This window comes from Tursiops truncatus, chromosome 10 (genome assembly GCF_011762595.2).
Source record: "Tursiops truncatus isolate mTurTru1 chromosome 10, mTurTru1.mat.Y, whole genome shotgun sequence".
Lineage (NCBI taxonomy): Eukaryota > Metazoa > Chordata > Mammalia > Artiodactyla > Delphinidae > Tursiops > Tursiops truncatus.
In genome coordinates, this window is record NC_047043.1 from 53,502,694 (window position 1) to 53,530,261 (window position 27,568).

A 27,568-nucleotide genomic window follows, 5' to 3' on the forward strand; every position below is an offset into this window, starting at 1 on the left:
ATTTTATCTTCCCTAAGTTGTATATGAAACCCAAGATAGCAGAGAAATGTGTGCTAGAGAATGCAAGCTAAGAAGAAAGTCACTGGGTTTTTTTGTGTGAAAAACTAAGATATATTAGATGGAGCTTGATATTCTTTCCCAATTAACTTCATTTCGTTCTCACTTGTTTTCTGAGCACCCCGCTGCCCCTGCCAACTCCCCGCCAAGATTGTTTGATAGCGTCTCTTCAGTTTGAGAGTCTTGCAGGTCATCTGTTTATGTTGTGAGAGTTTATTGTTGCCAGGTCATAATTTCAGGATTGTGGCTTTACAGCTCTCCCATCCTCAGGTGGATCGTGCCAAGTTTGCACGCTCTGCCGTGATCTGAACTTGTCCTTTTGGCTCCTGATGGCAGCTGCATCTCGGCAGCCCTAGAGGAAACCACTAGCTCAGGACCTGATGCTCACAGGTTTCTCCAGCAGCTTCATTCACAACATCTCTCTTCTGACCTTGGCGCTACACGGGCTAAATCTATGTGAAACCTGGAGACACCGTGACGGAAAAGAGCTGCATGAGAATGGTTTACACTTCTAACTCTAACCGGTTTTTTTTTCCTTTTTTTAATTTCCATTTTTTCTGAAAATGGTACATATTTTTCTTAATTCTTTTCCTCTTGGAGGGGAAAAGTAGTTTGAAAAGCAGGCAAGGATTTGGGCTCCCTCAGCATATCCAGAACATCTGATACAATGCTTTTTTTTATTTTTCAGTCAGTTTGCTCCCAGGAAAGCCTTTTTGTGGAAAACAGGTAAAATGAAATTTGCTTTTTCATGTCTTTAGAGGAACAAAGTCTGTCAATGTGTCTTGTTTTTCATAGATATACATATGCCATATATAAGTGTGTGCTTGAATATATGTATAAATAAATACATATATCTATGTGTACACACATATATATGCACACATATATGTTATTTAGCATGTCTAAAAGCTATTTAACTTTGGAGAAAAATTCCCTCCATTACTTCCAAACATAAGTTTCAACAATTTCCTTATTTAAAGTCTCAACTTCTGGTCCTTCCAAAGGTATAACCCTGTTACCTTCCCCAGGCATTAAAAAGTATAAATGTTGAGACAAGAACTTGCAGTTTCATTGGCTTATTGAATAGGCTGCTAAAAGTACTTGTGTATTTGGTGTTATTGGCCTCTTCCTGTGCCCTATCGTTCTATGTAGCTACACAGATGATAATTTGAATAGTATTGTTTTATGTTTCTCATTCTAAATAATCTGTCTTCATAAAAGGCTGAACTTGGAAAACTTATCTAAACCGATCTAGATTTATCAGTGTACCTGGCGGGGTATTAGTAGAGAAGGTGGTGGTTATGACATGAATGTGTTAAAACATTTATACAAAGTCTTCAGTATAAGAGCAGAAGTTCTCAAATTTAGCATGTACCTTTTAAAAATAGTTCTAAACTGATATAGATATTAAAATGCTCCATTGATTTAATTGCACGTTTTCAAGGGGAATTAAGGAATTCCTTATTAGCTGTACTGGTCACATTAAAATGCATCACAGTGGGCAACTTGGATTGGAAATATGGTAGCCATTAAAAGAGTGGTGGTTAATTTCATTTCAGGTGTTGGCTTAATGGGTATCCCTATAAAATGGATTAAAATGGAGGCTATTTGATTAAATTCCAGTACTTAGAGAAAAGTTAAACCTGGCATTCAAGAGGATTGGTTTAAAAAATGCCCTCATTCTTAGTAGCAGTTAGAAAACGTCAAGTAACTACCCTCAACTGAGTAACCTCTTGTAGAAGAAGGGATGAAAGTAGTGAACAGGTCTTTACAAGGCATCCAAAAGCATCCTCAAAAACCCATACAGTTTTCAACAAGTATTCCTTTTTTACAGTAAATTAAGAATCCGTGAGCTTTACCATCGTAGGGATGTTAAAGCAATCCAAAATTCTATATCCAAAATTGAATTTGGATGTTGGATGCAACATTTGGATGTTGAAGCAATCCAGAATTCTATATCCTTACCCAAAGAACGAAGTGAGCATTTAGAATTCAGTTTAGTAGGACATGTCATTCCCTAGTCTTCTAGCCAATCATTTTCCCTACTTACTCCCTAATCTTCGTCATATACTTGTGTTTTGTATGAAAAGACTGCTAGTGCACTTGTGTCCCTAATATTCAAATTGGATTATATTCATCAATACAATAATTTGTCACAAATATGCATTGCATATGTGAAGAAGTATTGATGGTCCCCAAAAGCAAAATTCTGAATAGATCCCTACAAAAATAAATATATTTCTTTGATACCTGCCTTTGGAAGGCACATTTCACTATGCCCAAAATATAAAGAATAACTAATACTACCCAAAGAAAAAAATCGCAACCAATATATTTAATTAATTAAATGTCTATTATATCTATATCCATCTCTTTGATTCTCCCCTCCTCTTCCATTCCATCTGTTTCTTCTTCCCTTCTTCCTGTCTAGCATCGGTACTTTATCCTAGGGTAGGGAAAAATCAGGCTGCCATTAATTTATTAGGGCAAAATTCTACATCTTGAAAATAAACCGTAGCATATAGGGTTGATTTGCAAGACAGGTGTGCCATAGTTGAGTACACATCCGTTTAACATAGGGCATTTAGTACCCTTAGATTTTATATCATAAAAATCATGTTTTTCATTTCCAGTAGGCTCTTGGAAGACAGTAACATATGCAGTGAGACCTATAAGAAAAGACAGCTCTTTCGGTTGGTATGGTTTACTTTTTTAAAACTGTGTTTTCAGATGATGTGGTGGAATCAATGTTAAATATAAGTGTATTAGTGTAAAATATCTCTGTTCATGAAATAAAATATGTTTGGTTATCTCTTTGTAAAGGTTATTACTGAGCTAGTGTTGAAGCCATACGGGGTCCTGTGAGATACGGGACTGGGAAACCAAGTGCTTTGTCTACAGTCCTTTAGGGTTCTTCCTCGGATTTTCTGGGTTTTTTTCCTCCAGGACTAACTTTGACAGCACACTGATTTCACATTCCCAAATCAACTTTGGTGAATTACACTGAGTTAAAATTTCTCTTATAGCTTGCAATTGTGTATACGTTCCCAACACTGGAAAACAAATCAATGAAAACTCTATTTGAGTAGTTGATTTTTAGCCACTACTATCCATCATAATATTTCAAACAATATTTTTTCAAGCACAGATTTTATTTCTAAAGAAAGATATGGGATTGTTTCCAATTATAATGAACTGCTTAAATCAAGATCTGTGTGGGATAAGGAGAATAGGTTTTATATATATATATATAATATGTATAAAGTTTTATACTAGGCTAGAGAGTGCCATGAAAGCAGAGGTACTATACCTGCTCTCTCATTACTTTATTTTTATTTTTTATTTATTTATTTATTTATTTATTTATTTTGCGGTACGCGGGCCTCTCACTGTTGTGGCCTCTCCCGTTGCGGAGCAACAGGCTCCAGACGCGCAGGTTGTACTATACCCGCTCTCTCATTATTTTTATTATTTATTTATTTATTTATTTATTTTGCGGTACCCGGGCCTCTCACTGTTCTGGCCTCTCCCGTTGCGGAGCAACAGGCTCCAGACGCGCAGGCTCAGCGGCCATGGCTCACGGGCCCAGCCGCTCCGCGGCATGTGGGATCTTCCTGGACCGGGGCACGAACCCGTGTCCCCTGCATCGGCAGGCGGACTCTCAACCACTGCACCACCAGGGAAGCCCACTTTATTTTTTTAATTAAAAATTTTTTTTATCTCATTACTTTATTAAATGTGTCTCTACCATCCATTATAGGGCAATGGATACACAGTGCTATATATATTTTATATGTATATGTGTATATATATATTCAATACCTAATACATATATTTACCTAATATATATATTTAATATGCTAGTGCTTTTATGAATATTAGGATTCATCTCTGTTGTAGGAAAGGCAAAACAAACAAACCAACAGAACTTCTTGACCACTGAGAAAAAAGGAAATACCCAGAAGTAAATGAATTCTATGCTTAGAACATATCTTTTTGCTGTAAATCTGAACTTATGACCTCATCCTTAGAAAAGTTAGAGCAATTTCTTTTCTTTTTACACTTTGGCAGAAACAAACAAAAAAACCAGGATCTATTTTTTTAACTTCCTTTACTTTTCTAGGTTGAACTATACATCTAATACCTTCCTCTTGTATCATTAGACAGTTTATTTTCACACTTGAATATTAAGAAAATAACCTTGCATTTTTTCCCTTGAAAGCCCAGAGAAGGACTAGAATGTATCTGTGCTCGTGCAGTCACACACCATGACCTGGCTTGTTTAGACCAGTACAGATAAAATGTGGGTTCTTGACCCCTAGAGGCATTTAGTTTTACATAGCCCCAAATCTGGTCCCTAGCCAGAGCTACCGTCTACTGAAGTCAACCATCCCAAATACGGATGCTATAACCCACCAAAATTACCAAGCACAGAAACTCAGGAATATGACTTAGCACAAAGCCATCCACACACTGATAAAAGCAGTTCAAAATGTACGTTATACCTAACTTGGTAAAAAAAAAAAAAAGGAAAAAAGTGTCACGTTCAAACATGAAGGACATAAAAGTTATCAGTTATGTTAATCAGCACAGAAGCAGAACTTAGAGTATGTGCTTTATGACTACTCTGGGGTCAAATTCTAGTTATGTACAAGAGGGCCAACGCCTCTTGATGGCCAGATATTCATTATCATTGTCTTCCTGGTTTCCAGTAGAAGAACACTAGGACTGGGCTTGTTAGGAAGTATAGGAAGGCACTTGTGGATATGATACCTATGATTCCACACCCAGATAGATATGAAATTCAGTTCTGGACCTTACCTTGCCAGTGTTAAGGTGAATGATTGATAGAGCAGTAAAAGATATGATTTCAGTGTATCTGTATCTAGAGATCATAAATTAAATGCATTATTTTGAATCTCATTAATGCTAACTCTCTAAAGCAACAACTTAAACTCCATTTTTTATAAAATGCACAGATCTTGACTTGAGATGAGGATTTGAGCCAGTGGATTAGAGTTAGAAGAAGTTAAGGAAATCTTAGGTTGCCTTATTGGCTGTGGGATGTGACATGAGCCTAGAGGAACTACCCAGTGCTTTAGAAACACACTAAAATGCACTTAGGAATAGTGGTGGACACCTCCTTTGCAGAGAAAGGCTTAGCCACTCTGGCATTTAGAGGAAGTCTAAATTCCTCCCATGGAGGTGCAGAGTTGATAATTGAAGCGGACTTTAGTGATGATCGCCTCCATATGGGGAATTGCCTTCTGATGCATCCTGTATGCTGAGGACCCCACTCCAAATCTTTTCCTATAATAAATATTCTGCGTTATCTACAGGGGAGATTATTGTCACACCCTTGGTACGTTCATGGTTGCTAAATAATGATTTAGTCAGGCTTTGTCAAGGGTGGGTCAAATCAATCAGAATTATATGAGAAAAGAATGAAGCTGAATTTGGAGATTTAAAGGGAAACAATCAGGAATAGAGCACCTTGAAGGGCTGGTTTTTCTCCACCCAGTCTCCTCTGGGCTGTTTGAATTTCATAGGTGTTTAAGAACTAAAGTCACGTGGCCCTTGGTGAGTGTCTGATACTTACTATTCACAAACTAGTCTTTTTTTTAAATAGTCCTTGTTTCTAAAACCAGCCATCCCCGAGGTACGGAACGCAGAGAGAATGTTTGTAAGAAAACATTAAGAGAGGACAGCAGGGCGCTGAGTACTTTTTGTTTTGTGAATTTTCTGTTGCATTTCCTCTCCTCACTGTACAAAGTCTTTATCACAGACTAGCTGTTTCATCTTTATTATCTCCTGGATCCATTGACCTTCTTAAGTTTTCACAGAATGAAAGAAAACGTTTAGTAAGTAAAGTTGAAGCAAAACCTAAAATTTTCTGTATACCTTCTGTACAATTTGGTGGGTGAGTGTTTCAATCAGATATGTATACTTCTGGCATCTCAACAGCCCATGATTGTCTTTAGAAGAATATTAATAAAACTGCTATTCACCACTGTGATCAAGATTTCTATCACATTGCACAGTGATATGAAATTAGGGGTTATATCTATTGCCCATGGTTTTTGTCCCCTTTGCTTATTCATAATCCATGAGAATCTTAGAATATTTTGATGATCCATTATTTCCAAACTGCAGAAAAGCCTTTGAAAAATAGTAACCAAGTCACTCTTTAAGCAGTTGGAAACCAATGAAAATGCAAATTTCATCAACTTTCTCTATAAAATACATGCAGTTTTGCACACTGCTTAGAAATACTCTGTAGTCTTCAAAAATGACTTTTGACTATTGGATCTCTTGCAATAAGTTCAATCTTTTTCTATTTGAATTTTGAACAAATGTGTCATTTCATCTATGGAGCTATTTTGTTATTCCCATTGATCTCCTTGGAAAGTTTCCTGTCAGTGTAGTGTTTGCACTGTTGTTATTATCACGAATTTTTCTGTGTGAAAGGTATTAAAGGGCTCTTTCCTCTGCCCGTGAAGGTTAAACTCACTGGGCAAAATTCTCACCAAAGGTTAACAGAGGAATTCCTGTGATCTCTGTGCTGTCTGCCAAAGCCTTAATATGTATATAATATAGTTAGCAACTAAATTAGTAAATGGCTTCTTTGAAACTGTGTATTTTACCATGGTCCAATTACTTAATGCTAAAGGGAAACATGAAACTCTTCTTCGGTGGGAGTTGCTTTTAGGATCATTTAACATCATAATTGCTTTCAAACACTGAGTCATTGTTGATTTGGGTCAGGAGAATTTACCTTCCTCTCTCCTCTCCACAAGAGAAGTTACCAATTATATCTTATATCCTATTTTTCTTGTTGTTTCCCCTTCACTGGCAGAGGGACCATGTGACATTTCTAGGTTTGGTTTTTCGTTTGTAGCATGAGTGTTTGTGTGATGTGTTACCTGTCTGTCTGTACATCAACAAGGTGTCTGTGCACTGTTTGTGAGGCGACAGGTGTCAAGGAAAGGGTTGACAAGAAGGGTCTTGTGTAGACGGTTCTTACAAGAAAGGTCCCGCTCTGTGTCCGTTCTGCTCTCGGAATCTAATGCTGTCCCGTGCATCTTTCTGATGGCCACACTCCAGGGGCAACAGAGACAGCTCGGGGAGAACATCTGGAAGTCGGCAGAGCAGCTCGGAGAATGAACTCAAGTGGTCTGACCACCAAAGAGCCTGGAGCAGCACAGATTCTGACAGCTCCAACCGCAATCTCAAACCTGCCATGACCAAGACGGCGAGTTTTGGGGGCATCACGGTGCTGACCAGGGGTGACAGCACATCCAGTAGCAGGAGTACCGGGAAGCTGTCCAAAGCAGGTAGTTAGTACTGAATGGGTTTATGTCCTGTGATAGTTTCCTCTGATTCCACCCAAGCTGTGCAGTCAGCGCTCTCACTGACTTCCCTGAACTAAAGATAATGATGTGAATATTAATCACTGGGATAGCAAAAAAGTCAGAAGGTGCAATTGAAATAACAATACTGCCTCTTGCAAGCTGTGCGCCTGGGTCCAATTATTAATCTCTCTAATCTTCAATTTCCTTATCTATAAAATGTGGGTGGTAATAGAATGATACTGTAACTCCCCTCAGTAGACTATTGTAAGTTTAAATTTGACCATTTATATAAAATCAGTTACCAAGGCACCTGCACAAGGCGGCTATTTAACCAAGTTAGCTATTTTTAAAAATGCAATATTATGATTTATTCCTTAAAGATAAGGAATAGGATAAGGAAAGAGAGCCTCAGAAATTTTCAAGTCTCCAAGTAGCTAGGTGCATGCATCTTCTTTTTTCCCGTTTTTTTCTTGTAAGTGAATAGTGATCTTTTTTAATTTTTTTTGCGGTACGCGGGCCTCTCACTGTTGTGGCCTCTCCCATTGCGGAGCACAGGCTCCGGACGTGCAGGCTCAGCGGCCATGGCTCACGGGCCCAGCCGTTCCGCAGCATGTGGGATCCTCCCGGACCGGGGCACGAACCTGTGTCCCCCGCATTGGCAGGCGGACTCTCAACCACTGCGCCACCAGGGAAGCCCGAATAGTGATCTTTTGACATAGGTAGTTGAAGTTTGCATTCATACTGGTGCATTCATAGCCTGCATGTGCAGTGAGTGGGAGTCCAGGGCCCCGAGGGGAAATGCTGAATGGACAACGCCAAGCAGAGGTAAAACACGGGCAGTCCTCCACTGTGAATACTTTCCCAACCAAGCTTCTCACTGACGCTGGGGAGCCTCTTTGTGAAATCTCGGCTCATTATGCTAATGGTTTAACATAATTATGTTGTTGACAAGTGCTTCCTAAGAAATTATCTTGTGTTTTCCTACATAGGCAGAAAATTAATAGCATTTAGTCTCAGCCACTACTTTATGTATATATTCTGCTTCTTGGAAAGATTCAGGTGGGCTCGCACTGCCTTCTGTCATCTCTATTCACCAATTGGTGAATTCTTGATTTCTTCCTCTAATTAATTGCTCTTATATCCCACTATTGCCGCAATCTGAAGTCAAGAAAATCCACTGTGTACACTTGAGTTCCTGTAAACTAAGACAGGTTAAAGAGTTTTAAATCTCCTTCAAACGCAGAAACGAAGTACCTTAAATGGTGCACTTAAAAATTCCAGCACACCCAAAGAGCTCTTAAGATTTTTAAATTAATCGTCCTTCTCCACACACCAACCACCAATCATCTCCAAAGCAAAGCTCTTTGGAAACATTTAAAACACTTCAAGAATGCTAAAATGCCATGTTCTTTGAAGAATGATTAGAAATTGTAAGTGCTTCAGACATTTTTTTTTTTTTCTTTTCATCTAAGTGTCTCCATTTGAAAGCCTGTCAGGGTACAGGAATGGCAAGAAAAAAAATTAAAGGGGATCAAGATAGGATGTCAAAACAAACTTACAATCTCCCAAGATGGTTTTATGAAGCAAAGCTGTCAATTTTGCTGTCATGGAGCTTCAGAACCACACAAGTTTCTGATTTTTTACTTTATTGTTCACAGTGGAATGGCAAACTTTTTTTGACCTTTTAGAAGCTAAGTCTGGAGTTGTGACGTTTAAGTTATTCTTCTCCTCCTCTAATTACATAGGTTCTAGCTTCAAATAGTTAATAATGAGACTCTTTCCAGGTGGGAAACATGTTTTGCTCCATTTGGGGAAAAGCATATCAACTGAAGTCAGAATGCACAAGCACATCCTCTTGAGATCTGGGCTGTATTTCCCTTATTGAACCCCCTGCACTGAGCACAGCAGTGGTCACCTATCAGGGGTCCAGTGCAGGCCTGTGGAGACAGCTGATTTCATCACATCCTCATTGGGAAGAGGACTTGAATGGCGCTTGCACTGCGACCCCAGCTTTTTCTTGGTAGTGGCGATGGGGTTGAGAGAGAAGTGTGTGTGATATCTATTTCTTTCCACACTGGCCACACCATGTTGGGTTTTTTTGTTTGGTTGGTTGGGTTTTTAAATCTAATTTTTATTTTATATTGGGGTATAGTTGATTTACAATGTTGTGTTAGTTTCAGGTTTACAGCAAAGTGGTTCAGTTATACATATAACTGAATTCTTTTTCAGATTCTTTTCCCATATAGGTTATTACAGAGTGTTGAGTAGAGTCCCCTGTGCTATACAGTAGGTCCTTGTTGATTATCAATTTTATATATATTAGTGTGTATCTGTTAATCCCAACCTCCTGATTTATCCCTCCCCCCCCTTCCCTCTTTGGGAACCATAAGTTTGTTTTCGAAGTGTGTGAGTCTGTTTCTGTTTTGTAAATAAGTTCACTTGTATTGTTTTTATAGATTCCACATATAAGTGATATCATATGGTATTTGTCTTTCTCTTTCTGACTTACTTCACTTAGTATGATAATCTCTAGGTCCATCCATGTTGCTGCAGGTGGCATTATTTCAATCTTTTTATGGCTGAGTAATATTCCATTGTATATATGTACCACATCGTCTTATCCGTTCATCTGTTGATGGACATTTAGGTTGCTTCCATGTCTTGGCTATTGTAAATAGTGCTGCCATGAACATGGGGTTGAGAAATAAGTGTGTGATATGTTTCTTTCCACACTGGCTACACCATGTTGTTTTACTACCATCCTTCTCTCTTGATGTCCAGAGCAGGGCTTCTCGACTTCAGCTGCATCAGACTCACAAGAAGAATTTGTTCAAGCACAGATGGCTTCTCTACAAACCAAGCTTGAGAAACAACTGCTCTGGAGAAATAAGATAGCCTTCCGTTTTGTTTTCACCATTTTACATGGCCTGGCATCTTGTTTTCTGGAGGCAAGGGTATCCTTGTTGTTGTTACCTTCCTGGTCTATGCCCTGGGGTATTTCTGGAGCCAGTGCAAGATGCCTCATCTTTCCATCACTTCCTCTTCTCCGTGTTTATTTTCATCACTACACAAATGCATCCTGGATATTCTTTTTCCCTCGTAATTTCAGAAGCTTTAGGTTATTCTACTGAACTCTGACACTTGGATCTGGAAACATTTTCTCAAACTCAGGAGAGAAAAATACTCATGGTTCAGGGTCCCTGTAAAAGAAAAATTGCATCTGATGAGTTAAAGAGGCAGGGAAGACTTTACCCATAACTAATTCAATAGAGGTCAAGACTGTTGCAGTAGGGGAGAGAAACTAAACTCAACCCTGCTGGAACAAAGGCAGGAGAGTCTGTAAATGAGCTAGAGGGCCTTAAAGAGCTGATTGGTCAATTTGATAAGACCGCCTGTGTTTGCTAATTGGTGCTGAGACTTGCAGAGAAAGGCACCGTTTTTCTTGAGGACTTCACTTCAAACGGATGGCTCCCAAGTCCTTAAGAAAGACCTTCCCGTGTTGTAAAACTGATAAAAGGCTGGGAGAAGATTTGCATCTTTTTTTTTTTATTAACATCTTTATTGGAGTATAATTGCTTTACAGTGGTGTGTTAGTTTCTGCTTTATAACAAAGTGAATCAGTTATACATATGTTCCCATATCTCTTCCCTCTTGCGTCTCCCTCCCACCCTCCCTATCCCACCCCTCTAGGTGGTCACAAACCACCGAGCTGATCTCCCTGTGCTATGCGGCTGCTTCCCACTAGCTATCTATTTTACGTTTGGTAGTGTATATATGTCCATGCCACTCTCTCACTTTGTCACAGCTTACCTTTCCCCTCCCTATATCCTCAAGTCCATTCTCTAGTAGGTCTGTGTCTTTATTCCCATCTTACCCTTAGGTTCTTCATGACATTTTTTTTTCTTAGATTCCATATATATTTGTTAGCATACGGTATTTGTCTTTCTCTTTCTGACTTACTTCACTCTGTATGACAGACTCTCTAGCTCCATCTACCTCACTACAAATAACTCAATTTCGTTTCTTTTTATGGCTGAGTAATATTCCATTGTATATATGTGCCACATCTTCTTTATCCATTCATCTGATGAAGGGCACTTAGGTTGCTTCCATGTCCTGGCTCTTGTAAATAGAGCTGCAATGAACATTTTGGTACATGACTCTTTTTGAATTATGGTTTTCTCAGGGTATATGCCCAGTAGTGGGATTGCTGGGTCGTATGGTAGTTCTATTTGTAGTTTTTTAAGGAACCTCCATACTGTTCTCCATATTGGCTGTATCAATTACATTCCCACCAACAGTGCAAGAGCGTTCCCTTTTCTCCACACCCTCTCCAGCATTTATTGTTTATAGATTTTTTGATGATGGCCATTCTGACTGGTGTGAGATGATATCTCATTGTAGTTTTGATTTGTATTTCTCTAATGATTAATGATGTTGAGCATTCTTTCATGTGTTTGTTGGCACTCTGTATATCTTCTTTGGAGAACTGTCTATTTAGGTCTTCTGCCCATTTTTGGATTGGGCTGTTTGTTTTTTTGTTATTGAGCTGCATGAGCTGCTTATAAATTTTGGAGATTAATCCTTTGTCAGGTGCTTCATTTGCAAATAATTTCTCCCTTTCTGAGGGTTGTCTTTTGGTCTTGCTTATGGTTTCCTTTGCTGTGCAAAAGCTTTTAAGTTTCATTAGGTCACATTTGTTTATTTTTGTTTTTATTTCCATTTCTGTAGGTGGTGGGTCAAAAAGGATCTTGCTGTGATTTATGTCATAGAGCGTTCTGCCTATGTTTTCCTCTAAGAGTTTGATAGTATCTGGCCTTACATTTTAGGTCTTTAATCCATTTTGAGTTTATTTTTGTGTATGGTGTTAGGGCGTATTCTAATTTCGTTCTTTTACATGTAGCTGTCCAGTTTTCCCAGCACCACTTATGGAAGTGGCTGTCTTTTCTCCACTGTATATTCTTGCCTCGTTTACCAAGGATAAGGTGACCATATGTGCGTGGGTTTATCTCTGGGCTTTCTATCTTGTTCCATTGATCTATATTTCTGTTTTTGTGCCAGTACCATACTATCTTGATTACTGTAGCTTTGTAGTATAGTCTGAGGTCAGGGAGCCTGATTCCTCCAGCTCCATTTTTCTTTCTCAAGACTGCTTTGGCTATTCGGGATCTTTTGTGTTTCCATACAAATTGTGAAATTTTTTGTTCTAGTCCTGTGAATAATGCCAGTGGTAGTTTGATAGGGATTGCATTGAATCTGTAGATTGCTTTGGGTAGTAGAGTCATTTTCACAATGTTGATTCTTCCAATCCAAGAACATGGTATAGCTCTCCATCTATTTGTATCATCTTTAATTTCTTTCATTAGTGTCTTATAATTTTCTGCATACAGGTCTTTTGTCTCCTTAGGTAGGTTTATTCCTAGATATTTTATTCTTTTTGTTGCAATGGTAAATGGGAGTGTTTTCTTAATTTCACTTTCAGATTTTTCATCATTAGTGTATAAGAATGCCAGAGATTTCTGTGCATTCATTTTGTATCCTGCTACCTTACCAGATTCATTGATTAGCTCTAGTAGTTTTCTGGTAGCATCTTTAGGATTCTCTATGTATAGGATCATGTCATCTGCAAACAGTGACAGCTTTACTTCTTCTTTTCCGATTTGGATTCCTTTTATTTCTTTTTCTTCTCTGATTGCTGTGGCTAAAACTTGCAAAACTATGTTGAATAAGAGTGGTGAGAGTGGGCAACCTTGTCTTGTTCCTGATTTAGTGGAAATGGTTTCAGTTTTTCACCATTGAAGACAATGTTGGCTCTGGGTTTGTCATATGTGGCCTTTATTATGTTGAGGAAAGTTCCCTCTATGCCTACTTTCTGCAGGCTTTTTATCATAAATAGGTGTTGAACTTTGTCGAAAGCTTTCTCTGCGTCTATAGAGGAGCAGAGATGCGCTGAAAAAAGGGAGGTAAAGGGCCTGTAATCAGAAAGAAACCTATTTAAAGTATAGTTAAACTGAGGGGAACTTCAAGGGCATCATCCTCAGCTATACTCATCATTTAATCTGGTGGCTTATATTTTATAAAGAAGACATTGAGGTCTAAAGAAAATGTCACTTCCTGAAGGAAATACAACTAGTTCTGGCAGAACTGGAACCACAACTCAGGGTGCTCCCTCCCTGGGGAGTGAATGCTCATTCCCTCCTCCAAGGGACTCTTCCCTTGCCCTTTCCTTTCTGCCCCATCCCTTTCCTGGATTTCTATTTTGCTTTGCCTTATGATCTCTTTTCCAGTCTCTTCCCATTTTTCCCTTTTCCTGTGTCCCTCTTGAGGGTTCATCTGAGGCTTTCACCCAGCCACCCTAGTGTCTTTGGTCTACACCTCCCACCAGCTGCCCCTCAGGGTCCAGCTTCAATTTCTGAGCATCCCATTATGAGTAGCATTGAATTTCTGTGCAGTATCTCCTAGAACTTGGCATAGGCCTGGTCAGGGCCCTGGTCCTACCTGGTTCTTGCTGGAATGACTTTAGGGTAAACACATGACCTGCAGGCTTCAAGCTTGGTCCCTGAAGTTGCGTTGCCTGGGTTTGAACTCAGACTCCTCCACGTGCTAACTGCACTTGGGAAATTTACTTAACGTCTCTGAGGATCAGCTCTCAGCTGCAAAATGAGGTTGCTGTGAAAAGTAGATTAGATAATTCATATAGCGTGATTAACACTATTTGTCACATAGACATACTGTTTAAATATTTGCCGTTGCTGTCACAAAGTCCCTAAACAAGGAAGCACAAACCACTCTCAGCACCCAAAGTAGTAAAGTTCTCAAATATTAATCTTTTTTTTAAATCTGTGAACACTTCTAGTCCTGTGCCTTTTATCACCATTGGTAGCAGCCATTTTTGATCAAGAATTTCAGTAATGCTGGCTACGTGTCGAATACTGCTTTACCTGATTCTAGGTGATGGATGTTTAGAAACTGGTCAGAGCTGGTTATACACCAGCCAGCCTGCAGGGTGATTGCTGAGCCATCGCTCCAGGGAGGTCTGACTGCCTCCATCTTTGCAAGTGTTGAGAGTTTAAGCCAAATTTAATTTTCCTCCTTCCCTTCTTTTAACCTGTGGGATCAAATCATTTCCATTATCTTTACCTTGTTCTCCTCATTATTCCTGTTGAAGCTGCTGCTTTTTCTCAGCCAGCAGAAGGAAATATTGTCAATCAGTGATGAATGGCCATCTTCTAAAAGCCAAAATGAAGTCATCTTTTGGATTTTGTTGAGGCACGTTAGTCTCTGTGTATCAATCTCCACCACCAGCACACACGCCCAGCATGGTGCTGGATGCCTTGTTAGCCCCGACTTTTTCTTACTGTCTAACCCCTCAGCCTGGATGTGGGCTGAGTCAGTTGTGTATGAGCTTCATCGTCTGGGGTCAGGAAGTGTTATTGTATTATTACTGTTCTTGCTGTTGTTGTTGACGCTGCTAAGTGTCAAACTTGGACTGTAGCATCAAATCATGGGCACAAGTCCACAAACGCACGCACTGGGGCAGTGACTGCAGGATCAGACGTGTCAGCCATGTGGTCTGAAAACTACTCTTAGTATTTCCACATTTCCTTTTATCCTTCATTTTTCTGCCCATACATTATTCAGAAACCCATCAGCATTAGTTAGATGGAACATCCTGAATTAATCTGAAACTTGATCATTCTGAATAATAAAGTCATGGAACAAGCAGAGAAGATTCCCACCTGAGAACACTGGTGGCAGTCGGTGTTGGGTCATGGTTAAATCTAGATCATTCTGCCTGGATCACATCCCAGCTCTGTCACTGTCTACCTGTATGAGTTGACTTGAGTTAGCTGCCTTTTCTGTGCTTCCATTTCCCTATCTATCTAGGCAGTATACTCCTTATAATTACAGTGTTTATCAGGTTACCCACACATACTAAATGCTCAGTAAATATCACTGTCCTTCTTCTCAAAAATTACCGCACTCTCCAATGGCCCCTCTTCTCTGCAGTCACATGTTGTATTCCTCTCATGTATTTAAGAACTTGAAAAAGAGTAGACACATGTATATGTATAACTGAATCACTTGCTGTACACCTGAAACTAACACAACATTGTTAATCAATTATACTCCAATATAGAATAAAAAATTTTTCAATAAAAATAAAATAAAAAGGTCTTCAGTTTACCATAATTTAGAACTCCATATTCTCATTAAAGATGACAAATCACTTACTATTCCTTTAACCACTTATTAGTACTGGAGTAAGTTAGGGCTGTAGAGTTGAAATTCATACGTCAGCCACACTTTTTATTATTAAAAATGCTGAGAATTTTAGAAGGAACATAACAAAAACATAGTAGAACTAAAAGCCATATCATTTCAAAGATAAACTTCATCACATGTTATTTTGTTACTTATATTCTTCCCAGTATCCACTGTACAGAATATTTTTCCTCTTTATGTTTTGCAGAAAGATAATTTATAAGGCATTATACTAAATATCACTTTGAAAAAAAATGGTTTAATAAAAGAATCTGTGTTCAGAAAAAAAAAGGGTCTTCAGTTTAAGGGCAAATTTTAGAATCTTCTAAACAATCTTAACTATTCCTTATATGTGTTAACCTCTAATGACACAGAATAATGCATTTTTAATGACATAAGTCAATAATGTGGGCTGATAGTTTTTAAAGTTTCTTATACTCCGTTCTTTCAAACTATGATGTCACTCAATCCATCTGTTAGTTTGAATTCACAGATACAGAAATTTTGCTCAGTGCATTTTCTCTCTGAGGCTCTGGTTAATATTCAGAGCCCAGAACAGCCACAGTCAAGGGTGCTGGAGCTGCTTGGCTCTGGTTGCAGTGAAGAGTGGCTGGTGCCTAATGGACGTGGGCTGTAGCTTTTCTTGTCCACATTGGAGGGAAAGGGAGATGATTAGGGCTGTATTCCATCTTGGGAGCTTCTGCACACTGACCCAGTTACTTACGTATTTGAGGAATCTACAGTCCACAAATCTCCCCATGATTCTACTCTTCTATGTCATCTGAAGGATGCTCAGTCAATATCATGACGGCCAAGCCCTCCTTGGTTCACCTCTTGGTCATATTAACAAGACTTCTGTGAGTATGGGAGGTACAGTGCAGCTCTTAAGCATTTCTAATAGGAATGAGCGAGTTCTTCTACTCACATTTGAGGGAAAAGAACCATCTGCGTGACCACAGACTCCTCCTTAAACTGCAGTCTCTTTAACCTCCATCCCAGTCATTTTACTGTCGTAACTCCAGCTCAGTGAGACATTTCCACTTCATTAGTTACTCAGGGAAATGGGAGTTTTCAGGCCCTGAGTTCCCAGCTTTATGGTACCATTTACCAATTCATCACCCTAGTGGCATGTGAGAAGCCGGAAAGAGAGAGCTCATTCTTAATCTCTCTTTTCCTAGAAATCTGACACATCTGAAAAATAGGCAGCAAATATTTCAATCAAATATGGGAGGGGCATTAGTTAATCTCATCCTGCAGTGCTCACCTCAAATTCTTTAGTGATGGATTCTTTACACTAAGTAGTGGTTTCTTTCCTCTCCTCCGTGTGGAATGATTTGTTGATTTGTGTCTCTCCGGTAGGTTCTGAGTCGTCCAGCAGTGCAGGCTCGTCAGGATCGCTGTCGCGTACCCATCCACCTCTCCAGAGCTCACCGCTGGTCTCGGGCGTGGCGGCCACTTCTCCCGGCTGCGTGACCTACCCAGAGAATGGGATGGGAGGCCAGGTCGCTCACAGCAGCACCAGCTACATCCTCCTTCCACTCGAAGCTGCCACAGGCATCCCACCCGGAAGCATCCTTCTTAATCCACATACAGGTTCGTTCATTACCTCTGCTTTGGCTGAGACATAATATCAGAGGTTTATTCTTGTGTTTGAGCTTATAACTTTGCTAGCAAGTGTTCTGAAAATTCCTGGTGCGTGGGTTGTTGTGTAGGGTCTTGATTTAGGAAGAGCAGATCTATAGAGAGCTGGAATCTATATCTCTGTATCGTTATCAATATTGGTATGTAAATCGAAATACAGACACTTCCCAGAAATATCCGCTTTTCTCTCTGTCCTCTTCCTTGAGCACGGTGTCTCTCACGTATTCCCAGGAGCTAAGATAAGAAACCATGGAGTGAAGAATCAGGATGTACTAATTGAAAATTGATGTTTCTCAGACCAAATCCGTGGTTAGCTTGTTGTTGTGTCAAAAGCATTTTTGCATCCAAGATATTTCAGGAACTTGAGATCTCAGTTGGAGCAGATTCTTCACTACAGAAATTGACTTCCCACCTTAGAACTCCATGCAACTCCCACTGGGAAATAAGGAACAGCAGTGGCAAGAGAATACAGAGGGCAAGTTCTTATGTATTTTAGGGATTTTAGGATTAGACAGGTTTTGGTGGGGTTTGGAAAATCGGTAACTTCATGACTATTGTTTCTTTCATGATGAATGGCCATTTTTTTACTTTTTTTAAATTGAGGTATAGTTTTACAATATTATATAAGTTACAGGTGTACAATATGGTGATTCACAATTTTTAAAAGTTATGCCCCATTTATAGTTATTGTAAAATATTGGCTATATTCCCTGTGTTGTACAGTATATCTTTGTGGTTTGTTTTATACCTAACAGTTTGTACATCTTACGTTTTTTACATTTTTAATTTCTCCTGTGGTCAGTTAACTTCCACACTAATTTCAGAGGACCCAGAGCATTGGGCAAATAGACTGATGAACACCTGCTTCATGGGGGGAACTTCTCAACCAGAGGCAATTTTTCCATGCCTCCAAGGCCATTTGGCAATATCTGCAGATAGTTTGATTATCATGACCTAGGGAGGAGGGGCTGCTACTGGCATCTAAGAAGGTAGAGACCAGAGATGCTACTAAACATCTTACAATGCACAGAACAGCCCCTGACACAGGAAGATTATCCAGCCCAATATGTTAGTCGTGCCAGGGCTGGTAAACCCTGGGTTAGAAGGCTTGATTTGACAAGTCACTTCTCTAGAAACCTTTGAAAGAGATTGAAAAAAAAAATGAATTTTCTCAAAATATATCTGAGGTTTGGTTTAGATTACTTAAAAATGCAGCGCTGGATGGGAATCTCATAAAAGTGATCTGGCTCAATCTTCTCACATGTCTAGTGCTACTAATAAGTAGGAAATTCAGAGAAGCATGACAGTAAAATAGTTACTTGAATAATTGCCACATTTTCATGAAAACATATGGCACATTCTTAAGGAATGGTGTTTGATTGAGACATTTTGAAAATGCCACAAATTTGAGGGAAAAGGAGGCATAATCATTTTATTGAAAACCATTTGAAAGCTTTCAGATTAGATACTTCTAAGGAGAATATTAGATATCTGGATCAGTGTAAGCACTATAAAGGAAATGAAAAGAAAACCAGGATCATATTCATTACTCTGGGCACAGATCAAAGTATGATCTGACTCTGTCAGCTTTAATTCTTTCACTTTTAATTGAGATGGAAGGTTTGTAGACAAGAGTAGCCACTAAGCATAGTTTTGAGTGTTATGTTTTAACCAAAATTGCAGAGTATTTCGGGAAAGCTCAAAAGAGTATTTTTTAGGGTACAGCGCAGGAATATGATTTGTAATGAAAGCGTGGATGTGTGTGTGTATGTGTATATTATCATCTATAATCTTGTTTATAGAAAAGGAAAGAATGTGCTCTTGGTGCCAAGCCCCAATTACAAATTGGAATGAGTAATTTGGAGCTGTTATTAAAATTTATCCTTTGCAAAAGGATCCTAACTAAAGAAAAGGATCCGATAATACTGTTGAACAGCAGAGTTTCCCTACACACATCTCTGATCTGACAAATGCTAAACATAAAACTATCCCTCGACCAGGAGGAAGATGTACTATTCTATTCTGTGATTGAGTGGTGGGATGTAAGGTGAATTGTGATATTTCTTTTTTCCCAGAATGTGTTTATTTTTGTCAATTAAAAATATGCGTGGGGAGACTTCCCTGGTGACACAGTGGTTAAGAATCCTCCTGCCAATGCAGGGGACACGGGTTCGATCCCTGGTCTGGGAAGATCCCACATGCCGAGGAGCAACTAAGCCCGTGCGCCACAACTACAGAAACCCGCGTGCATAGAGCTCATGCACTGCAATAGGAGAAGCCACCACGATAAGAAGCCCGCGCACTGCAACGAAGAGTAGCCCCCGCTTGCTGCAACTAGAGAAAGCCCGCAGGCAGCAACAAAGACCCAATGCATCCATTAATTAATTAATTAATTAATTAAAAATATATGAACAGAAGTTCCCTGGTGGTCCAGTGGTTAGGACTTAAGGCTTTCACTGACGTGGCTCCAGGTTCAATCCCTTGTCAGGGATCTAAGATCCTATAAGTCATGTGGCATGACCAAAACACACACACACATGCCAGCACATATGAATGTACGTATACATCTATCACGTATCATATATATGTATGTGTATATGTATCTGTGGTGAGTCATGTGCATGTCTGTCTATCAGGCTATATGATCACTTATTTGACTCTACTATTGAAACTGGAAATTTGCCTCCTTTGGGCTGAAGCTCATCTTTCTCTGGCATTGCTGTGTTCCCCTAGAATCCACACCTCTTACCTTTTCCTAAATACCCTCTGCCAAATATATGGTAGGAACACTTTGGTATAAGCAACCCAGAGCATATGACTACTTTGCTTCTTATGTGAATTGCCCTTGGATACATTTCCCTGTTACCAGCACATTCATGAGCTTGTGGGGAGGAACCATACTTGGTTATATTTTTGGCCTCCCTAGAGTGGATAACAAAGGTCCTCAACAATTACATATTTTTGAAACAATATCTACTATTCATCATATATGCTAATGTGGATAATAGAGCAGCTTTTCATCCAATGTCATATATTTGAGAATGTCCCTCATATGTAAAACAATGATTGATTAAATATCTGTCTTAAGCAGTAATAAGACAAGCAATGATTTGAAATACTAAGGTGCCTGCCAGTCATTTGTCTAGTAAATGAAACAAAAATGAAATTTCCTTTGTCAGCACAATTGACCGGGCTCTTACTAGGAACTGAATATTTGGCAGCTGAAACCAACCCACTCACATACATTCTTGTGGCTCCCCAGATACAACCAGGACTTTTTCTTTCGTCTGGCTTTAGACTCAGCTCCCATTTGGTCCATTTCCAACTCTAAACCTGCGTTGGCTGTTGTTTCTTTGCTTTGCAGGCATCTGGATGAGGGAGTCAGAGGCTCTTTCTCAAAGTTATCCCTGGACCACATCTTCATCCTTGCCAGGCAAGCCTGGGTTTGACTCTTGAGAATGATCTTCCTCCAGCCGTCTTGGACTCAGCCTCAGTTTGGAAATTTCTAGCTGAAAGCTCATCTTTGGCTATTTTCTTTCAACTCAGTGCTATCCAGAGATGTCAACAGGTGTTGGCATCCCTCAAGTGCTCGTTAGTGCCGTGTGTGTTGTTTTGCCATTTTGCTTTGCTTTCATCTGGCAGGAGTCCAGGAGCATGAGATGGAAGAACACGCCATCTGCAGGGACTTGACTTTGAGCCGCCTTTGAGGGCTGGTCTCTTTCAAATGCTTCCATAAACTATGCTGTTTTTGTTTTTCACAGGACTTCTAGAATCGATTTATCCAAAGTGCTTCCACCTTTCGATTAAATGCACCATGAAGTTTTTGTGTGCTGTCTAGAAATGTATCTTTGCAAGTCCTGAATCAGTCTCTGCTTATCCATAATCATCAGCTCCCTAATCATTTGATTGCTCACCTTCTAAGGACTAGGAAAGGAAAATATTTTTCCCATCATCCCTTCCCTTTCTTTTTAAATAATACCCTTCTGCCGGGTACATGGTAGCAGTGCTTTGGTATTGGAAACCAAGAGCATATGATTACTTTGCTTCTAGTGTGAACTGCCCTTGGATTCATTTCCTTATTACCAGCACATTGGTAAGCTCTTTGGGAGGAGGAGTCCTACTTAGTTTCTCGTCTTTTGTTTTGCATCCCTGGAATGGGTAACAAAGCTTTAGTCACCATGCAGGGGCTCAATCATTATATATTAGTAACATAATGTCTGCTGCACATTACACACATTGATGTGAATAGTGGAGACGTTTTTCACCTAAAGTTATGTATTTGAGAGCGACGGACGCTCTGCATTCAATCCTTTTCTCTGCCCTGGCTCAGCTCACCACACTGGCTTACCTCTGTCACTACACTCTCTTTACCTGCTAACACCCATTCCAAGGCCTGCTGGACACGCTTCTGCAGTTCTGACATGAAAACCTCTGCTAAGCGGAATAGTCCTAGAGCTAGTGAGTCTTTCTCTTTTGATTTTCAGCCACTGTCATTCAAGCTAATTGCCTGGATTCAGTCGTAATTGCATCTGGATTGGTAAACAAGGTAGAATACCGAGAAGCCACCGTAGCCTGACTTGAAAACCAACAGTCAGTCATCCCGGCCCTCTTAGAAAATTGTTTTTGGTCTCTTCCCTGGCATCCATCTGACTTCTTTCATTTTCCTCAGTTCTCTCCACCATTCCTTGGTGAGCATAAGAATCAACCTTTTATACTACCTTCTCTTTCTAGAAGAACCTGCCATCTCTCTCTACCCAAGTGAATTCTTAGTACTTTCCACATGCGGTTATTTAGAAATATTTCTTTCTTCTGGTCCACAGCACAATAATAATATTTTAAACAGAGGGTCTAAAATTTATCGAAAATGGCATCTGAATATTTTGCTGTTATATTTTCACCCTAAATATGGTCAGTTTTTCACACTTCCTTAATTCTCACTGGGGTAAATCAAAAGTCACAGACATAGTAAAGAGCCTTTTCTTTTTAGTTTTCCATCCGTGTGTGTGTGTGAGCTTAGAGTGAGGTTGACTTTGAAATGATTTTGTATGAAGTTGCTGTGATAATTTTTTTTAAATGTTCGGTACCTAAAATTTTCCTCTTCCCTATTAAGATACACAGAGAGGAGACAAGTAAGGATTAGAACCCCAAATGGGCTAATAGATTTTTGTAAATTGACCTTTTTTTCATCCTTTCCCAAATTGCTGGGTTTTGCAGGGAAAAAAAAAAAAATGGGTTGCAGATTTTAAATTCAGAAGAGTTATTTTGGAAAAAAGAACAATAATTTAAAACAATAAAATATAGCTAAAATTAAGTAACAGTGATAGGAAAACAAGTGCTTATGAAGAACATTTAAAAAAAAAAAAAACCTCTAAATTTAGTCATTGTTCTCTGACTAAAATTCTGGCACATTTGCTTTTCCATCACATCATGTTGTGATTGGTTATGAAACTGTTGTTAGAACTCCTGTGGTTCTGGCAGGTATGTTCTTGAATATGCAGCATGTAAGGTTACTTGTTGCGTACATACACACATACATATGTATATAAATATTTGGGAGGGTACTGAAAATTTGGGGACTGCTAAAGCTTTCATGTCGGTTCCTAACTGAGCTGAAATCAAGTCCACTGCTCTTCCGCGGTAAGCACTTTGCCCATCTTTTCCCCCAGATTCTGATTCTTCTTTATTTACCAATCCTGGGGGTGATTCCACCTTGAAACACGGCCCCCACCTCTCCAAACTTCTCATGTGTTGATGAATAATTTTCAGTCACAATTGGATTTTTTTCATGGTACCTCGTTGTACCATGTACTCATTAAGCAAACTTGGATAATTCACTTAAGTTGTGTGGTATGATGGGAGGTGAATGGACCAGGGCCATTTCCTGGGTTGTCTCACTTACTGCTTTGTGTATTTCTGAATAAATTGCTTGGGCCCTCCAAACTTTGATTGTCTTGTCTCTAAAGTGGAATGAGATTGCACACCTGTGGAGCTCTTGGAAGAGAAGACCATGGATGTAAGGTGCCTGTTGCTGCACCTTCCATATTGGAAATCCATTTCTTCTCTCCCTTACCTCCTTTCTCTCTCTTTCATTTGCTGCCCTTTAGTCTCTTCCTTTCAGCTCTTTATTCCTGTAATCTTCCTGGTGGGCCTTCATTTCCTCTTCTGAAACATAGGGAGATGATACCTACCTTCCCCAGAGGCCCAGTGAGGTTCCAGTGATACTGTTTTGTAAACCATAAAATACTCCTCAAATAGTAGGAACAATAACAGTGAACCAAGCCATTATCTCAAAAGGCAAAATAATGTATATTTGCTCTGCCATGACAAGATGATTCTGCGATGGGTTTATTATGCATCACCTTCAGAATCTCTATCCCCTCCCCTGTGTACTCCTGCTTGTGAGAGAAGCGAGTGAATGCATGTGGTATATCCTGGTTGTATATATATTTTTGGAACTGATAATGATTCTAAGTTGGTGACCAGCCCAGTGGAAGCAAAACAAATATATTGGTAAACATTGAGTAACTGAATGTCGCCAGAGCCGTATAAACGGAAAGCAGCCCTTATATTTCAGTGTAAGTTATCTCGCTGGTAGCTGTGAGGTGCAGGGCAGCAAGACACAGGACTTGGTGAAGGTTGCTTCTGCACTGGGTGCCACTGTACAGATGCACTTAGCTTTGGCAAATTGCCTTGAAGGTGATGGATTCATTTGCGGCTTCTTTAAGTTGCTGTGGGCTTACGCTGCTACCTCGCTCAGCCTGATGGGTCATAAACAGTCAAGTCTTCACACTGGCAAAGGCTCCAGTGTCCTGGACTTCCCCTGCCCCTTTGCTTTAGGTTCCATTTTTGAGTATCTGTCGGAGTGGTTCTTTGTGCCAAAGGAGAGCTTGAGAAGTTTACCTTGACCAAGGTGTGATTCCACTGCAGGCCAGCCCTTCGTGAATCCTGATGGAACCCCCGCCATATACAACCCCCCCACCAGCCAGCAGCCCCTGCGAAGCGCGATGGTGGGGCAGCCCCAGCAGCAGCCCCAGCAGCAGCCCTCCCCGCGACCCCAGCAGCAGGCCCAGCCACCCCAGACGCAAATGGCAGGCCCACTGGTCACTCAGGTAAGAGCTGGTGGGAAGGCAGGGAGGGGAAGTGCTCGGAGACGCAGACTGCACCAGCCTCAGCGATGCGGTGCATCAGGAAGAGGCGATATTTTCCACGGGTGCCAGTCCCATCCACTCAACTCCATAATAAAACCTGGCAGCCTAGAGCCCTTGGTTTCAGGTTGACAGGACTTCAGCTGGAGCCTTAAGCTTAGGTAGAGATGAGGGCCCCGTCCAGTGACTCGCATGGTGAGGCATGGTACTTGGGAAAATGAATGACAAGTCTTGTCTTAGATCTAGATGCTGCTTTTATGTGTCAAGGAGCCTATACTGTCTAGGGGACTGAACTCAAGCCCATCCAGGCCGTTGTGTCACCTTGCTCACCCATTCCTAATGCAGATCAGGTGGCCTGACTGTTCATTTGTCCCTTGGAGAGACATTGGGCTGTCCTCCTTTTCTAGGGCAACACATGGAAATGTTCAGAAACCTGAAGTGTTCCAGGCAGGTTGCCAGGGTGAACCTCTTTTTTTTTTTTTTTTTTTTTTTTTGGCCACAGTGGGCGGCATGCAGGGATCTTGGCTCCTGGGCCTGCAGTGGAAGCAGAGTCTTAACCACTGGATGGCCAGGGAAGTCCCCTGAACCTCATTTTTTTTGTTTGTTTTGTCTTACTTTTTAGTACTTGGAGTATATTTTTAGACCCAGGGATCTGACCACCAACAACAACATGAAAAGTATCACAATAACTTCTTTTTTTTTAATTGAACGAAAGATTCTTTACTTTCCATAGTGCTTTACAATTTTCAAAAGTTTCACACACAGGACTTCATATCTGAGCAGCAAGCCTCCCTCAAGGCTGGCTGGCACTGGTCTGCCTGCATTGGCTTCCTATTGGTGGCTGGTGCCCCTCTCTGGAGTGCACTGAACCAGGAGGACCTATGAGGGGGACGGTGGTGTGCTTCAGATGCGATCGCCTTCCGGTGGGATTTCAACCCCCAGTATTTCCCTGTTACCTGACAAGCTTTTTCTTTCCTCCAGTCTGTCCAGGGGCTGCAGGCTTCCTCCCAATCAGTGCAATACCCAGCTGTGTCTTTTGCTTCCCAGCATCTCCTGCCCGTGTCTCCGACGCCGCAGTTCCCCATGGTACTGTATCATGTGGGGATGACTTTTCACCTGGGAGAGCATATTCACTGGTTTGACTACTTTCTTGTGCAGGGCAGGCTGATGCTGGGTGGGTGCCCTGGGCTGACTGTAAGGGGGGAGGTGGTGTGTGAATGTCTCATTCTCCAAAATAATGCTTTCCTTTCTGTCATCTGTCCCATGTTTAGTGCCTCTGCAGTGGTACCGTTTTAAGAGTTTGCGAGCTAAGCGGGAATTGAATGTCCTCAGAGTTACATGTCAGGAACAGAGAGACACATGAACTTGGTGTGAGGGTTGGGAAATATCTTAAAAGCCAATATCCAGATGGTAACTGACATCACCCTGTGCTCCTGATACAGGTGTTCCCCTAGAATCCCAGTCCTCCAACGGCCTCTCATTTCTCCTCAATGTACTAGGTCCTTTTGGACAACAAGAGTGAGCATTGTCCCTGAACATCAGGCCAGGCCAGTGACTAAATACTCTTTAACGTGCAAATGAAACCCCACTGATGACACCAGTTCTTTGTGGCAGCCATGGGCAGCACAAGTCCTTCTGCGTCCTCCAGAAGGCAGATCCTATGGTTACTGCTGGTAGACCAGATGACCCTCCAGGACAGAGCCCCAAATCCTTCTTGTCTCAGTGTCATCCTGAGGATCCCAAGCCCTCAGTGAAAAAAATAATAACTTGTTTCCACTGAAAGAGGGAGATACAGGTCAAACTGTTTGCCATCTCTAATCCTCAAGATGATTAAAATCTGTCTTCTCTTGTTATGTTCTCTTGGTGTTCTGAACAGAGAATTCCTTTCGTTTATTTTTTCCAAATTGTTCTCCCTCCGTCTCCCATAAGGACAAGCCTGTGTCCTATGTCTGCCACTCCCATTCCTCAGCCACTCTTGCTGACGCCCTGGTTTCTCTCCATGGCTTGCAGAGAGAGGATGTGACCACGCAGTTTGGCCAGATGAACCTGAGCCGGCAGTCCTCGGGGGAGACTCCCGAGCCCCCAGCCGGCCCTGTCTACACACCGTCCCTCCTGCCGCAGCCCACCCAGCAGCCAAGCTACGTCATCGCCTCCACAGGCCAGCAGCTCCCACCGGGGGGCTTCTCGGGCTCTGGCCCTCCCATCTCCCAGCAAGTCCTCCAGCCCCCTCCCTCGCCCCAGGGATTTGTGCAACAGCCTCCACCCACACAGGTAAGTGTGCTTTTTCTCACACCTGTGACCCAGAGCTGGTTGCTGGTGCATCTTGACCTCTGTTTCCATGTAGAATATCACCAGCTCAACTCATCTCGCTCTTGTGGTCCATACTGATATTCCCAGCCTACAGGACCCGGTCTGTCGCATTCATCAGTTGTGTGAAGTCTTGGGGGCTCAGAAAGTAAGTTTAATGACGTAGACCCGTGTCCCTGGTACCAGGGGAAGTGGCCCATTTTCCAGGCTGTTTGTGCAGAGGCCATGGGAGAGCATTGCCCTCCAGCAGGATGTCAGCTCACTGGGGTGATTGCCCAGGGAGGGAAAGCCTCGGGGAAGAAAGGGGAAGGCCAGCTCCTGGGGGACTTTCATCTCTCTTGCTGCTGCTCTGGAAATGTGTTGTTTCCTTTCTTATCCGTTCATAAGCATTTTCTGGAGCTTTTCTGGGGCTCCTCTCTGAATATAAAGGAGGAAGCTAAGCCCCATCCACTGTCCTCTCCACTCCCCTGGGGAGCGGGGCTCCTGCACATGCTCACAAGTAGCCATTAATCATATTTAATTGACTTGAGCATGTAAGACACCACAGATCACTGATTTTTACTGTCTTCTCAAAGACTGATTATGTGTTACTCTTCACCACCAAACATCTCTGGGGCTCTCCTGGGTATCCCTTGCAGAATATTGCAAGTGATTACTGTCAAGATGTAAAATGCACAGAAGCGTTTTCTGGTCCATTTTCAAGGCATGCACATCCCAAGCAAATTCCATCCTAATTATGAAATATTGCATTGGATGAGCCGTTTAAAGTACAGTGTCACCTTCGTATCATTTGTGGTGTGG

At 41.0% G+C, this 27,568-nt stretch overlaps 1 protein-coding gene across 1 annotated transcript in view; it reads left to right on the plus strand.

Annotated features, from left to right (window-relative positions):
• The window catches only part of ARPP21 (cAMP regulated phosphoprotein 21), a 125,595-nt gene that overhangs the window by 31,307 nt on the left and 66,720 nt on the right, over positions 1–27,568 (plus strand). Inside the window, exons 11-17 of the mRNA XM_073810976.1 lie at positions 746–783; positions 2,691–2,750; positions 7,162–7,391; positions 17,034–17,267; positions 24,243–24,424; positions 25,442–25,546; positions 26,471–26,731. Of these exons, the coding sequence (XP_073667077.1) occupies positions 746–783; positions 2,691–2,750; positions 7,162–7,391; positions 17,034–17,267; positions 24,243–24,424; positions 25,442–25,546; positions 26,471–26,731 (1,110 nt within the window). The remainder of the gene's footprint in view (positions 1–745; positions 784–2,690; positions 2,751–7,161; positions 7,392–17,033; positions 17,268–24,242; positions 24,425–25,441; positions 25,547–26,470; positions 26,732–27,568) is intronic.